This window comes from Aquarana catesbeiana, linkage group LG02 (assembly GCF_042186555.1).
Source record: "Aquarana catesbeiana isolate 2022-GZ linkage group LG02, ASM4218655v1, whole genome shotgun sequence".
NCBI classification, from domain to species: domain Eukaryota; kingdom Metazoa; phylum Chordata; class Amphibia; order Anura; family Ranidae; genus Aquarana; species Aquarana catesbeiana.
In genome coordinates this window covers 766,770,404-766,783,806 of record NC_133325.1, presented here as the reverse complement: position 1 = coordinate 766,783,806, position 13,403 = coordinate 766,770,404, and the positions used below count along the sequence as shown (strand labels likewise).

The 13,403-nt window shown below is 44.4% G+C and overlaps 1 protein-coding gene across 2 annotated transcripts in view; it reads left to right on the top strand.

The window, feature by feature from the left end:
- Window positions 1–13,403, top strand: part of C2CD2 (C2 calcium dependent domain containing 2) — a 205,891-nt gene that overhangs the window by 73,035 nt on the left and 119,453 nt on the right. For both annotated transcript variants that reach the window (XM_073617265.1, XM_073617266.1), the window contains exon 4: window positions 9,229–9,348. In XM_073617265.1, the coding sequence (XP_073473366.1) occupies window positions 9,229–9,348 (120 nt within the window). The remainder of the gene's footprint in view (window positions 1–9,228; window positions 9,349–13,403) is intronic.

The window sequence follows — 13,403 nt, the reverse complement described above, 5'->3', positions numbered from 1 at the left end:
GGGACAGTCAAAAATAGCATAAAACACTTTATTGATACATAGTAGTGCAGTGCCACAATTGGAGTTTAAGTGTAGATTGTAATAACAAATCATATAGCAGTCACATCCTAAGTGATACATGGCAGACATAGTAAACAGCCCCCAAATGGATGCAGGGAAAATAATCCTAATCTGGAAAAAATATTCACTGGAGTAACATAGAATCATAGGGTAATAAAAAACTTGTAGGTATATGATTGTCTGGTGCATGTCGTAAGCCCGACGCGTTTCGTGTATTGAACACTCTTCAGGGGCGATATAGCACCAGGGTCTACAAAGGAAAAGAACAGTATGATAAAAACTGTATGAAAAAAGAAAAAGCAAAAGAGAGTAAAATGGGGATGGAGGTTTGCTTGAGGACATTCGGAAGTTTTACTATCTTGGAAACCACTTCAATAGGGCATGCGCCCTGAATCATTTGTCTCCCTGTGTTTTTTAGGGGTTTGTTTAGCAGTATACAAGATGTTGTGTCCCATTTTTTCATCTACCTCTTTTGCTTTTGTTTCTCTTTGTTTTTGTTTTGTTTTCTCTCCTATTTTCCCCTCTCTCCATTTGGGTGCAACCACGTGATGTGTCTCTGGGGGGTCGGCCTCTGTTTGGCGGCCTTTTTTTCTGTGTCCGGGAGCTGCGAGGCACGGCTGGGATCCCTCCCCCCCTCGTCCTCCTTGACGGGTGGTTGGGGCGGGCTTCCCGCTGTGCGTCGGCATCACACCTCCTCGTCACGCACGTGACCTCTGCGTGAGTGTCATGGCTTTTGACGCTGTGCTTTCCTTCTCGTGCAGACACGTGGATGGCAGCCTCCCCAGCAGCTGTGGGCGACGGTTGCCGCTGCGCTGGAGGAGTCCTCTGTCCGCATGCGTGTCTGCACCGCGTGATGCTGGGGGGAGTTATCTGATTGGAGCAGGGACTGGCCGTATATAGGGTTCTCATTCAGGCTTAGCCTGCTTCCAGGCAGCATGTAGATCACCGGGTCAGTTCCGGTTGGCCACTTCTCACCATTCTTAGGTAAGGGGGGTGTTACAGGGATATTTCTCCACTTTTTGTTTTAAGCAGGGGCCCCAGTCATATTTTTTTGGGGCTACACCTTATACATTTTACTTTTATTACTTTAGGACCCTATCCCCACCAATTACCAATGTGAACCACTACTCTCTGGGGACCCTTGTGTTATGTCTGAGTCTCTCCTGGCCCCTCTCTTTGAGCCCCTCCCTCAGCTCCCGGGCCCGGGCTGATTGGTTGCCGGCAGTCATGGACCCCTTTGGATTCACTATCGCGTGGCATGTGAGTACCCATAGGAGCCTAGGGTTTCTGTTTCCCCCTTCTTTATTCATTTTATTCATTTTACTCTCTTTTGCTTTTTCTTTCTTTTTCATACAGTTTTTATCATACTGTTCTTTTCCTTTGTAGACCCTGGTGCTATATCGCCCCTGAAGAGTGTTCAATACACGAAACGCGTCGGGCTTACGACATGCACCAGACAATCATATACCTACAAGTTTTTTATTACCCTATGATTCTATGTTACTCCAGTGAATATTTTTTCCAGATTAGGATTATTTTCCCTGCATCCATTTGGGGGCTGTTTACTATGTCTGCCATGTATCAGTTAGGATGTGACTGCTATATGATTTGTTATTACAATCTACACTTAAACTCCAATTGTGGCACTGCACTACTATGTATCAATAAAGTGTTTTATGCTATTTTTGACTGTCCTCCTGGCCTTCCTTGCTCACCTCATCTAAAGTCCCAACCCTCCTTTTTAATGTACTGACGTATAGGGATGGAGACCCAGTGTCTCATTTAAAGTCCCATTCTTCTATTTAATCTGTCTCCTGAATGTGACTTTCCGTGACGGTCCATAAGGTTCAGCTGTGTCTCAGATATGGTAGGTAGGGAAATATTTTGGAGGAAATCCACCCTATCCCGTTCAGTCGTAAGGTCTTGGGCTGAATATAAAGTAGTGAGTCTATAGCGAAACTCGTCCAGTATACGGATCGGGTTACTAGTTAATATATTGTGTCGAGTGCGCAAAGTAATAGGGGTAGGTTTGGAATTGAATGTACGTAATCTCTTGGCTAGCATCACGTTTGGTTTGTTTGCTTTACTGTACCAATGTTGACGAGACCAACGCAAAGTGCGTTCAGCCTGGTCTGTAAGACATAAGTCCAATTCTGTGCGAGCTTGGTCCAAAAGCTTACGGTTTGCTGGTGTGGGAGATTGTTTGAAAGTTGCTGAAATAGAGTCCAGTCGGGATTCCAATGTCTTCCAAAATTTCTGTCTGTCTTTTTTGCGTTTAGATGCTATCTGGATGATATGTCCTCTGAGCACAGCCTTATAAGCCCCCCACAGGGTTACTGGTGATAAAACTGAAGTGGAATTCAGATGAAAATATTTAACTGAAGTGTTTAATAAGTCCTTGCGTATGTCTTGTAGAGATAACAGCGAGTCGTTTATAATCCAGGGGCTATGTTGAGGGTTATGCACTAAAGACCGGCACACCACCAGAAGGGGGTCATGGTCCGTCCAGGGGGCTGCTAAGATGGATACTGATTCTATTAAAGGAAGATGTTTTCTAAGCATTATTACATGGTCAATTCTAGAATGGGAATGATGAGGGTGGGAGTAGTAGGTATAGTCTTTAGTTAGTGGATGTAATTCCCGCCAAAGATCTACCAGATCATGACAACGCAGGGATTGTGAAAACTTTTTCGTCGCTGAGGATGCGGCTACTCTTTCAGAGGCATATTTCATCTGAAGTTATTTGTGGGTTTTTCTTTGTATCCCAAACACTTTTCCTGGCAGTTGTGGCTGAAATTTTAGTTGGTCTACCTGATTGTGGTTTGGTTTCAACAGAACCCCTCATTTTCCACTTCTTGATTAGAGTTTCAACACTTATTGGCATTCTCAATTCCTTGGATATCTTTTTATATTTCTTTCCTCTTTTATACAGTTCAACTACCTTTTTCCTTTGACAATTCTTTTGCTTTCCCCATGACTCAGAATCCAGAAACGTCAGTGCAGCACTGGATGAAAGATGCAAGGGTCTGTCAGGAGTCCAGAAACTCATTGACCTTTTATACACACACACTAATTACAAGCAAACAGATCACAGGTGAGGATGATTACCTTTTAATAGCCATTCAAACCCCTTTGGTCAAAATTAGTGGCAAGATGAATGCAGTATGTTAACAAAAAATACTGGAGGAACATTTGCATTCATCAGCCAGGAAGCTGCGCATGGGACGTACTTGGACATTCCAACATGACAATGATCCAAAACACAAGGCCAAGTTGACCTGTCATTGGCTACAGCAGAATAAAGTGAAGGTTCTGGAGTGGCCATCTCAGTCTTCTGACCTCAATATCATTGAACCACTCTGGGGAGATCTCAAACGTGCAGTTCATGCAAGACAGCCCAAGAATTTACAGGAACTGGAGGCTTTTTGCCAAGAGAAATGGGCAGCTTTACCATCTGAGAAGATAAAGAGCCTCATCCACAAATACCACAAAAGACTAAAAGCTGTCATTGATGTTAAGGGGGGCAATACACAGTATTAAGAACTTCTGGTATGTAAACTTTTGATCAGGGTCATTTTGGTAGTTTCTGTTGTGATTATGATTTAAAAAGAGTAAACACAGTTGATTGATAATAAATGGCTTCAGCCAAACACTAAAGCTGAGTGAAAGAAATGTTTTTGTGTTATCATTCATAATCTCTGAAAAATGGCCAAGAAATCATAAATTCTGCCAGGGTATGTAAACTTATGAGCACAACTGTATATGCAGAATTTTAGAGGTTTTTGTATTTTTTTATTTTTATTTTTTTAACTTGAATGGACACAGCACAGATACACAGTAGTTATTTATGGGCGCAGGGCATGTTTGGAGTGATGCCAGTTCTGGACACAGTGTCAGCCATGAAAGTGGTTCTCATGACCTCTGCGGATGTCCCCGGAGATCTGCCAGTGATTGTGATTTGTCCCTGGAGATTTCACGGTTCCTGTGCGTCCATCTGCAGCATATCTCTGTAGACCTTGTTATAATGATAATGTAATACGTCTGCTTGGTGTATCGCGGAAAGAATCGGCGAGGGAGTTCTCAGATGGAATATACAGATGGACCAGAAGAGCGCTCCATATCCTTCTCCATGTGCGCAGATTGACCGTGATGTTATATTTCCATGGAAACAGTTTATAAAATATGCTCAGGCGTGGAGTCTTTAGCCATTGAGCCGTCAGTGCTGTGCTGGAAATTTTATATTCGTAATCGAACAATATGAACATTGTGCAATGAGGGACATTTTAACGCTGAACCTGGGAGGGACATGTATTAAGTTGGTCCAGCTTGGCTTTATATGTAACTTTGCATATCTCATACCAGATGGGCCTCTGGGGAAACCAACCATCACTGTAGTAGTTGGCACTCCATATGGTGATATCTGCAATCTCCCAGGTCCTGTACTGAGTGGCTTTCCCTTTTGCACACTGACCATAGTGGCTTGGCATCAGTGCCGTTCACAGAGCGCCTTGTATTTCCAATACACCGCATTCCCCTGATTTGAATGGGGTGGACGTTGGGTCATCACCATCCCTCCACGTCACTTTGACCAATCAGAGATCGCCTTGTGTTCACAAAATACAAAGGCGTTCTGTGAATGGAGTCGGTTCTCAATGTGGGACCCCCTGTGGTCAATGTGCAGAGGGAAAGCCACTCGCATAGAAACATAATCCATATCCAAAAATCGCAGCTTTCGCTGTAGTAGTGCCAACTACTACAGTGATTGTCAGCTTCTCCAGCACTCCATCAGATATGGGATAGAGCTGCACAATTAATCGTTAAAAGATCGTGATCTTGATTTGACGCCCCACACGATCTTAAAGGAGTTGTAAAGGAAGAAGGTTTTTCGTACAATGTATTAGGTCTCATGCACACTGCTGCTGGTAAACAGACGTTTAGGAGCAGTTGGGCATTTTTTTCAACTCCTCCTGGACCCTCCTCTGATATCTTATCACTACATGTACACAGGATCCCGATCTCTCCTCTGTTATCTTATCAGTACATGTACACAGGATCCCTGATCTCTCTTCTGTTATCTTTTCAGTACATGTACACCGGATCCCCCCTCTATGTTATCTTATCAGTACATGTACACAGGATCCCCGATCTCTCTTCTGTTATCTTATCAGTACATGTACACAGGATCCCCGATCTCTCCTCTATGTTATCTTATCAGTACATGTACACAGGATCCCCGATCTCTCCTCTGTTATCTTATCAGTACATGTACACAGGATCCCTGATCTCTCCTCTGTTATCTTATCAGTACATGTACACAGGATCCCCGATCTCTCCTCTATGTTATCTTATCAGTACATGTACACAGGATCCCCGATCTCTCCTCTGTTATCTTATCAGTACATGTACACAGGATCCCTGATCTCTCCTCTGTTATCTTATCAGTACATGTACACAGGATCCCCGATCTCTCCTCTGATATCTTATCAGTACATGTACACAGGATCCCTGATCTCTCCTCTGTTATCTTATCAGTACATGTACACAGGATCCCAATCTCTCCTCTGTTATCTTATCAGTACATGTACACAGGATCCCCGATCTCTCTTCTGTTATCTTATCAGTACATGTACACAGGATCCCCGATCTCTCCTCTGTTATCTTATCAGTACATGTACACAGGATCCCAGATCTCTCCTATGTTATCTTATCAGTACATGTACACAGGATCCTCCGATCTCTCCTATGTTATCTTATCAGTACATGTACACCGGATCCCCGATCTCTCCTCTGTTATCTTATCAGTACATGTACACAGTATCCCGATCTCTCCTCTATGTTATCTTATCAGTACATGTACACAGGATCCCTGATCTCTCCTCTGTTATCTTATCAGTACATGTATACAGGATCCCGATCTCTCCTCTATGTTATCTTATCACTACATTTATACAGGATCCCAGATCTCTCCTATGTTATCTTATCAGTACATGTACACAGGATCCTCCGATCTCTCCTATGTTATCTTATCAGTACATGTACACCGGATCCCCGATCTCTCCTCTGTTATCTTATCAGTACATGTACACAGTATCCCGATCTCTCCTCTATGTTATCTTATCAGTACATGTACACAGGATCCCCGATCTCTCCTCTGTTATCTTATCACTACATGTACACAGGATCCCCGATCTCTCCTCTGTTATCTTATCACTACATGTACACAGGATCCCCGATCTCTCCTCTGTTATCTTATCAGTTCATGTACACAGGATCCCTGATCTCTCCTCTGTTATCTTATCAGTTCATGTACACAGTATCCCGATCTCTCCTCTGTTATCTTATCAGTACAAGTACACAGGATCCTCCGATCTCTCCTCTGTTATCTTATCAGTACATGTACACAGGATCCCCGATCTCTCCTCTGTTATCTTATCAGTTCATGTACACAGGATCCCTGATCTCTCCTCTGTTATCTTATCAGTTCATGTACACAGGATCCCCGATCTCTCCTCTGTTATCTTATCAGTACAAGTACACAGGATCCTCCGATCTCTCCTCTGTTATCTTATCAGTACATGTACACAGGATCCCCGATCTCTCCTCTGTTATCTTATCAGTACATGTACACAGGATCCCCGATCTCTCCTCTGTTATCTTATCAGTACATGTACACAGGATCCTCCGATCTCTCCTCTGTTATCTTATCAGTACATGTACACAGGATCCCCGATCTCTCCTCTGTTATCTTATCAGTACATGTACACAGGATCCCCGATCTCTCCTCTGTTATCTTATCAGTACATGTACACAGGATCCCCGATCTCTCCTCTGTTATCTTATCAGTTCATGTACACAGTATCCCGATCTCTCCTCTGTTATCTTATCAGTACATGTACACAGGATCCCCGATCTCTCCTCTGTTATCTTATCAGTACATGTACACAGGATCCCCGATCTCTCCTCTGTTATTTTATCAGTACATGTACACAGGGTTGGTTCTAGGCAGTTGCGTTTAGAGGCTTTTTTTTAGAACCCAAAAAAATGCTTTCAGAAGCTGAGTTTAGAGGCATTTCAAACGCCAAACGTGGCTAAACACGGTAACTCGCGTTTAGGTGCCTTTTTGTTTACATGCATTTTAAATTTTTGGCTATTTTGAAAAAAAAAAAATTGCTTCTAAACGCGAATGCGGCAAAACGGACATTTTAAACGTGGGTTACTATCTGTCAACTTAAATCATTAAGGAGAGGTTGTAAAAACATCCCGTGTACGTTAAGCCTTAAGTTAAAAAACCTTCTCTGTGTAGCAACCACCCCAACACCCCTCTAATTACTTATCGGAGCCCCATCTCTGTCCAACGATGTCCGGGACACTCCTGATTGGCTGAGACACAGCAGCGGCTGTCAATCAAAGTCAGCCAGCCAATTAGGGGAGAGAGGGGGCAGGGCCAGGTCGAATCTGAATGGACACACAGTGCTGTGACTCGGCTCGGGTGCCCCCATAGCAAGCTGCAGACTGAGGGGGCACTCGATAGGTGGGAGAGGCCAGGAGCAGCAAAGAGGGACCCGAGAAGAGGAGGATCGGGGCTGCTCTGTGCAACACCAACTGCACAGAGAAGGTAAGTATAACATGTTTGTTATTTAAAGGAAAAAAAAAAAAACAAGACTTTACAATCACTTTAATCCAACCTTTCTATGATTCAGAAAACAAAACAATCCGCCCTGGTATAATGCTGTTTATTCAGACCGGAATAAAAACACTTGCAGCTAATGCACTCAAATTTAAAAGGCAATGAAACGGCGTGTTTTATAAGTGAATCCTGCTGTCCTGGGCCGTCTCTGTAAGATGTAAGGGAAATCTGTGAGCTGAGAGACCCGATGACCGCGGTAAACTGCCAGGACACCGCTCCGGCGTTCCCGCTCTACTGCGCATGCGCCAGGACCAGCCGGAACCACGTGGTGATTAAAGCAGACCGGGACACAGGGAGAGGTAGACTCTAGATGTCTGCACACTGGGATTGCTATGACAATGCGTTTCGGTGACGTGACCTCCTTTATTACATCATACCCACACCATAAGGGAAGAGCTCCCTATATAGGTTTTTACCAATTAACTAATTAATCCTCTATACAAGTTTGTGTATATGTAAATTTAATGCTGAAGCCAGTGGTGGCTGGTGCTAAATATTTGGAAGGGAGGTGACCCCTCCTCCCTGACACGTATGGATGGCAGCACCCCCCGCGGGAGACAGGCGGACCTTACCTTAGGAGGCAAGGGGAATGGAAGAGCCGGGGCCATTGCTTCTCCTCCCAACTGAACAGGAAGTGTATCCTGAGACCCGATTGGCCAGGGAGTCAAGACTCATGGCCAATCGGGTCTCAGGACCCGCTTGCTGATTGGCTGGGAGGAAAATCGGGAAGACAATAGCGAATATTAATTTGCTATTGTTACAAAACTGGGTAGGCTCAGGGTACACTGCTCTGCGCCCCGAGGCCACCCTTTTTTTAAAGCCAATTAGAGCCTCAGACTCTAGTCATGTGCTTCAAAAAAAAAAAAACCCCATTGGAATCCATGCGGCCGGCAAACTGCATGTAGATCAGGGGCCGGGTGCATGGATTAGGGGGACGGCGCCCTTTATGGACGGACCGCCACTGATTTGAAGCATAATTCTTAATGTATAAATTAGTCATGGTTGCTTGTCGTCCCGCTACCTGTTGTCACTAATGTGTACTCTATCACTCCTGGCTTGGTACCTTTTGAGATGGGCACTTGGGGAGGGGGTCACATTTCCTGATATAAAGCCGTTCCTAAAAAATGAAAATGTTCTTCAGAATCGTGATCTTTATTCTAAGCAAAAATATTGTGATTCTCGTTTTATCCCGAATCGTGCAGCTCTAATATGGGAATATTGCTACTTGCTGTACATCGTGCCAAGCTGACCCAATGAAAGTATACAATACATATCACACCTGGAGTTCAGGTTTAAAGGATTTATTTTATTTTTTACGTTTTTGTGTTTGTTATATTTTTGATGCTAACTTTAAAGATTAACTTAAAGTAGTAATAAACCCTCTTCTTTTTTTAATTGCATTATTAATAGTGCAAACTCGCACAAGGCTAATAGGAGGAGAAATTCTTTGCCTAACTTTTAGTTTTCTCTTCTTTTTCCAGGTTGTGTCATGTTGCTTGGTAGGGGAGGCTATACAGTTTGCAGTACGAGTTACCCGCACCGTCCCCGCCAACTCCGGGTGCCAGGTTTACAGTGTGCGCATCACCCCGCTTCTCATAAATGTAAGTCCACGCTTATTCATTTATTTTATTTGAAAATAATAATAGGCAAGCTAAGCCATGTTTAAACTGCACTTTTCCGTTTTGGCACATGTCAGATGGGGTGCAGCCTGACCAATGGTGAACTGAGCGGTTTTCCAATCTGTACACACAGGGCCAGCGCTACCATGCTCAGAATGACCCAACACAGTGACTCATCCCTTTTTCAGACCAAAAAGTTTCAACCCCCCCCCCCCAAAAAATGGGGCTTGGTACAAGTGCTGTGGTGTCTCTTTAGATAAGCCATAATACTCTGGGAATCCTTTATCCTGTATGTGCTGCCTGTGGGTACATAGTGCTGGCTATAGCAGTGATTCTCAACCTCAGTCCTCTAGTACCCCCAACGGGCCATGTTTTCAGGTTTTTCCTTTACTTTGCACAGCTGCTTTAAATCAACATCAATGACATGGTATTGATAAGTGCCGGTTCACACAGGGGCATCCCTACTTACAGCGCGACTTTGCAAGGCGATTTGGAGGCGACTTCAGCACAACTTTGCGCAACTTACAACACGACCTAAAGTTGCCTCCAGGACAGGCGACTTTGGCTGTGGCTAATAACAAAATAATCAGCTCTGTGGGAGGGAGGGGGTTGCCTGGGTAAACGTGGGAGATACCTGGGTAAATTATTTTCTTTTTCCTGTAAAGTCGCTTCAATATAGATGGAGATCTGACTTCTAGGCAACTTCCATTGAAATCTATGGGTACAAGTTGCCTAGAAGTTGCCTTGAAGTAGTACAGGAACCTTTTCTGAAGTTGGAGCAACTTCAATAGTGTACATAAAGATGGCTCTCATTCACGTCAATGGAATTTCTTATGTCCAGCGACTTGAGGTCTGACAAGTCGGATCCCAAGTCGCTGTAGTTTGCACCGGCACTAAGAACTATTTTATCTACAGTGAGGGGGGAAAGTATTTGATCCCCTGCTGATTTTGTGCGTTTGCCCACTGACAAATGATCAGTCTATAATTTTAATGGTCGGTTTATTTTAACAGTGAGACAGAATAACAATAAAAGTATCCATAAAAACGCATTTCAAAAAATTTATGAATTGATTTGCATTTTAATGAGTGAAATAAGTATTTGACCCCTTCACAAAACATGACTTAGTACTTGGTGGCAAAACCCTTGTTAGCAATAACAGAGGTCAGATGTTTCTTGTAGTTGGCCACCTGGTTTGCACACATCTCCGGAGGAATTTTGTCCCACTCCTCTTTGCAGATCCTCTCCAAATCAATATGGTTTTGAGGCTGACATTTGGTAACTGAAAACCTTCATCTCCCTCCACATATTTTCTATGAGATTATGGTCTGGAGACTGGCTAGGCCACTCTAGGACCTTCTATGTGCTTCTTCCTGAGCCACTCCTTTGTTGCCTTGGCTGTGTGTTTTGGGTCATTGTCATTCTGGGAATACCCATCCGTGATCCATTTTCAATACCCTGGCTGAGGGAGGTTCTCACCCAAGATTTGACGGTACATGGCCCCGTCCATCATCCCTTTGATGCAGTGAAGTTATTCTATTCCCTTAGCAGAAAAACATTACCAAAGCATAATGTTTCCACCTCCATATTTGGCGGTGGGATGGTGTTCTTAGGGTTATAAGCCGCATTCCTTCTAATATCTAAACACAGCGAGTTGAGTTGATGCCAAAGAGCTCGATTTTGGTCTCATCTGACCACAACACTTTCACCCAGTTCTCCTCTGAATCATTTAGATGTTCATTAGCAAACTTCGGACGGGCCTGTACATGTGCTTTCTTGAGCAGCGTGACCTTGTGGGTGCTGCAGGATTTCAGTCCTTCACGGCGTAGTGTGTTACCAATTGTTTTCTTGGTGACTATGGTCCCAGCTGCCTTCAGATCATTGACAAGATTCTCCTGTGTAGTTCTGGGCTGATTCCTCACCGTTCTCACGATCATTGAAACTCCACGAGGTGAGATCTTCCATGGAGCCCCAGACTGAGGAAGATTGACAGAAATTTTGTGTTTCTTCCATTTGCGAATAATCGCACCAACTGTTGTCACCTTCTCACCAAGCTGCTTGGCGATGGTCTTGCAGCCCATTCCAGCCTTGTGTAGGTCTACAATCATGTCCCCGACATCCTTGGACCGCTCTTTGGTCTTGTAGCCCATTCCAGCCTTGTGTAGGTCTACAATCTTGTCCTTGACATCCTTGGACCGCTCTTTGGTCTTGTAGCCCATTCCAGCCTTGTGTAGGTCTACAATCTTGTCCTTGACATCCTTGGACCACTCTTTGGTCTTGGCCATGGTGGAGAGATTGGAATCTGATTGCTTCTGTGGACAGGTGTCTTTTTTTTTTTTATACAGGTAACAAGTTGAGATTAGGGGCACCCCCTTTAAGAGAGTGCTCCTAGTCTCAGCTCGTTACCTGTATAGAAGACACCTGGGAGACAGTAATCTTGCTGAGCGATAGGGGATCAAATACTTATTTCACTCATTAATATGCAAATCAATTTATAACTGTTTTTAAATGCGTTTTTCTGGATTTTTATGTTCTGTCTCTCACTGTTAAAATAAACTAACCGTTAAAATTATAGACTGTTCATTTCTTTGTCAGTGGGTAAATGTACAAAATCAGCAGGGGATCAAATAATTTTTTCCCCTCACTGTAAGTGAAGTTTGCAAAACATGGCCCGTTGGGGGTACTTGAGGACTGAGGTTGAGAACCACTGGGCATATGGGTCAAAAGTGTTGAAAGTATTGAAAGTGTTGGCTTTGTAGCACCTTATAGGGTCTCCACTGGGCCCAAACACTTGGCTGTTTTGTACTTTCTGGCCTTGTCTGAACCTGCCCTCCCTTACATACCTATTGGACCACAGCTATAATGGGCTGCCTCAATGGACAACAGAAGTGTATGTGGAAGGCAGGGGTGGGTAAGCGTTGGCACTACCTGGCATTGCCAAAGATATACCCAATCAGAACAGCCAGGCTTTCTAGCACAGTTTGGGCCCTAAAAGCTGCTGCAGATTTGTGTAGGTTTATATGTGGAAACCTTCACAACCTCACCTTCCCTTTGTCACCACTGTGCCTGTATTCCCGTGTTCACTACCATGCCTAAAACCTAACCCCACACTTGCACCATCGCTGCTGACCCCAATCACCTGTCCCCCCCGCACCACATCTGCACTTTCACCACTGTGCCTGGCCCACATCCTTCTCACCACTTCTTTCACATGTCACCACTTTACCTGCTACTACACCATCGCCCACCCCAGCGATCGCTTACACAGCGCCAATGCATACCTAAGCACTCGCCGCCACTATATCAGTGCAAACTTCTGTACTCTCTAGATCAATTTCATAACTTAATACCTATCCCTGAAATTCGAAGTCTAGGAAATATAATGGCAGGCAGATATTCAAGTGTACAATGTATTGCAAAATTAGTTTTGTTATTACTTTCAACTGGCACATAATTGTATTATTCTCATAATAATTATAAGTAGATGTCCACCCCCCTGCATAAGATGTCAAGAGCCCCCTTATCAGAGGTCAAGAGTCCCCCACCCTGCCTTTCATCACAGTGCACCCCCCTTACCTTATGCTGCTGCCAGGAAGAAGCTGGGGACGGAGCTTCAAAGCAGAAAGTGCAAGGTCTGGAGGAGGACCAGAGGAGGGCTGGAGTCAGCTGTATGCTAAGACCAGGGGAGGCAGAGACGAGGGAGTGCTAAAGCTGCAGGGAGATGCAGATTCTGTAAGAGGAATTCTGTCATCCTCTCTGCTGAGAACTGCTGAGACAAGGTGGGGTCAGAGACAAGAGGGGGTGCCGCAGCTGCAGGAGAGGAGCGAGGGCCACATGAAATGTCCTGGTGGCCCGGATTTGGCCTGTGGGCCTTGCGTTTGACACATGTGCTCTAGATAATGTCAATATTCCCATTGCACTGGTTCCTGGAATGGGCTCAGAGGTAGCGAGTGCTCCAGCAACAGCTAGCAGGAGACTGAAGACCTCACAAGTCAATGTACATTATTGCCAACACACCACAGATCATCAAGTGTCCTCC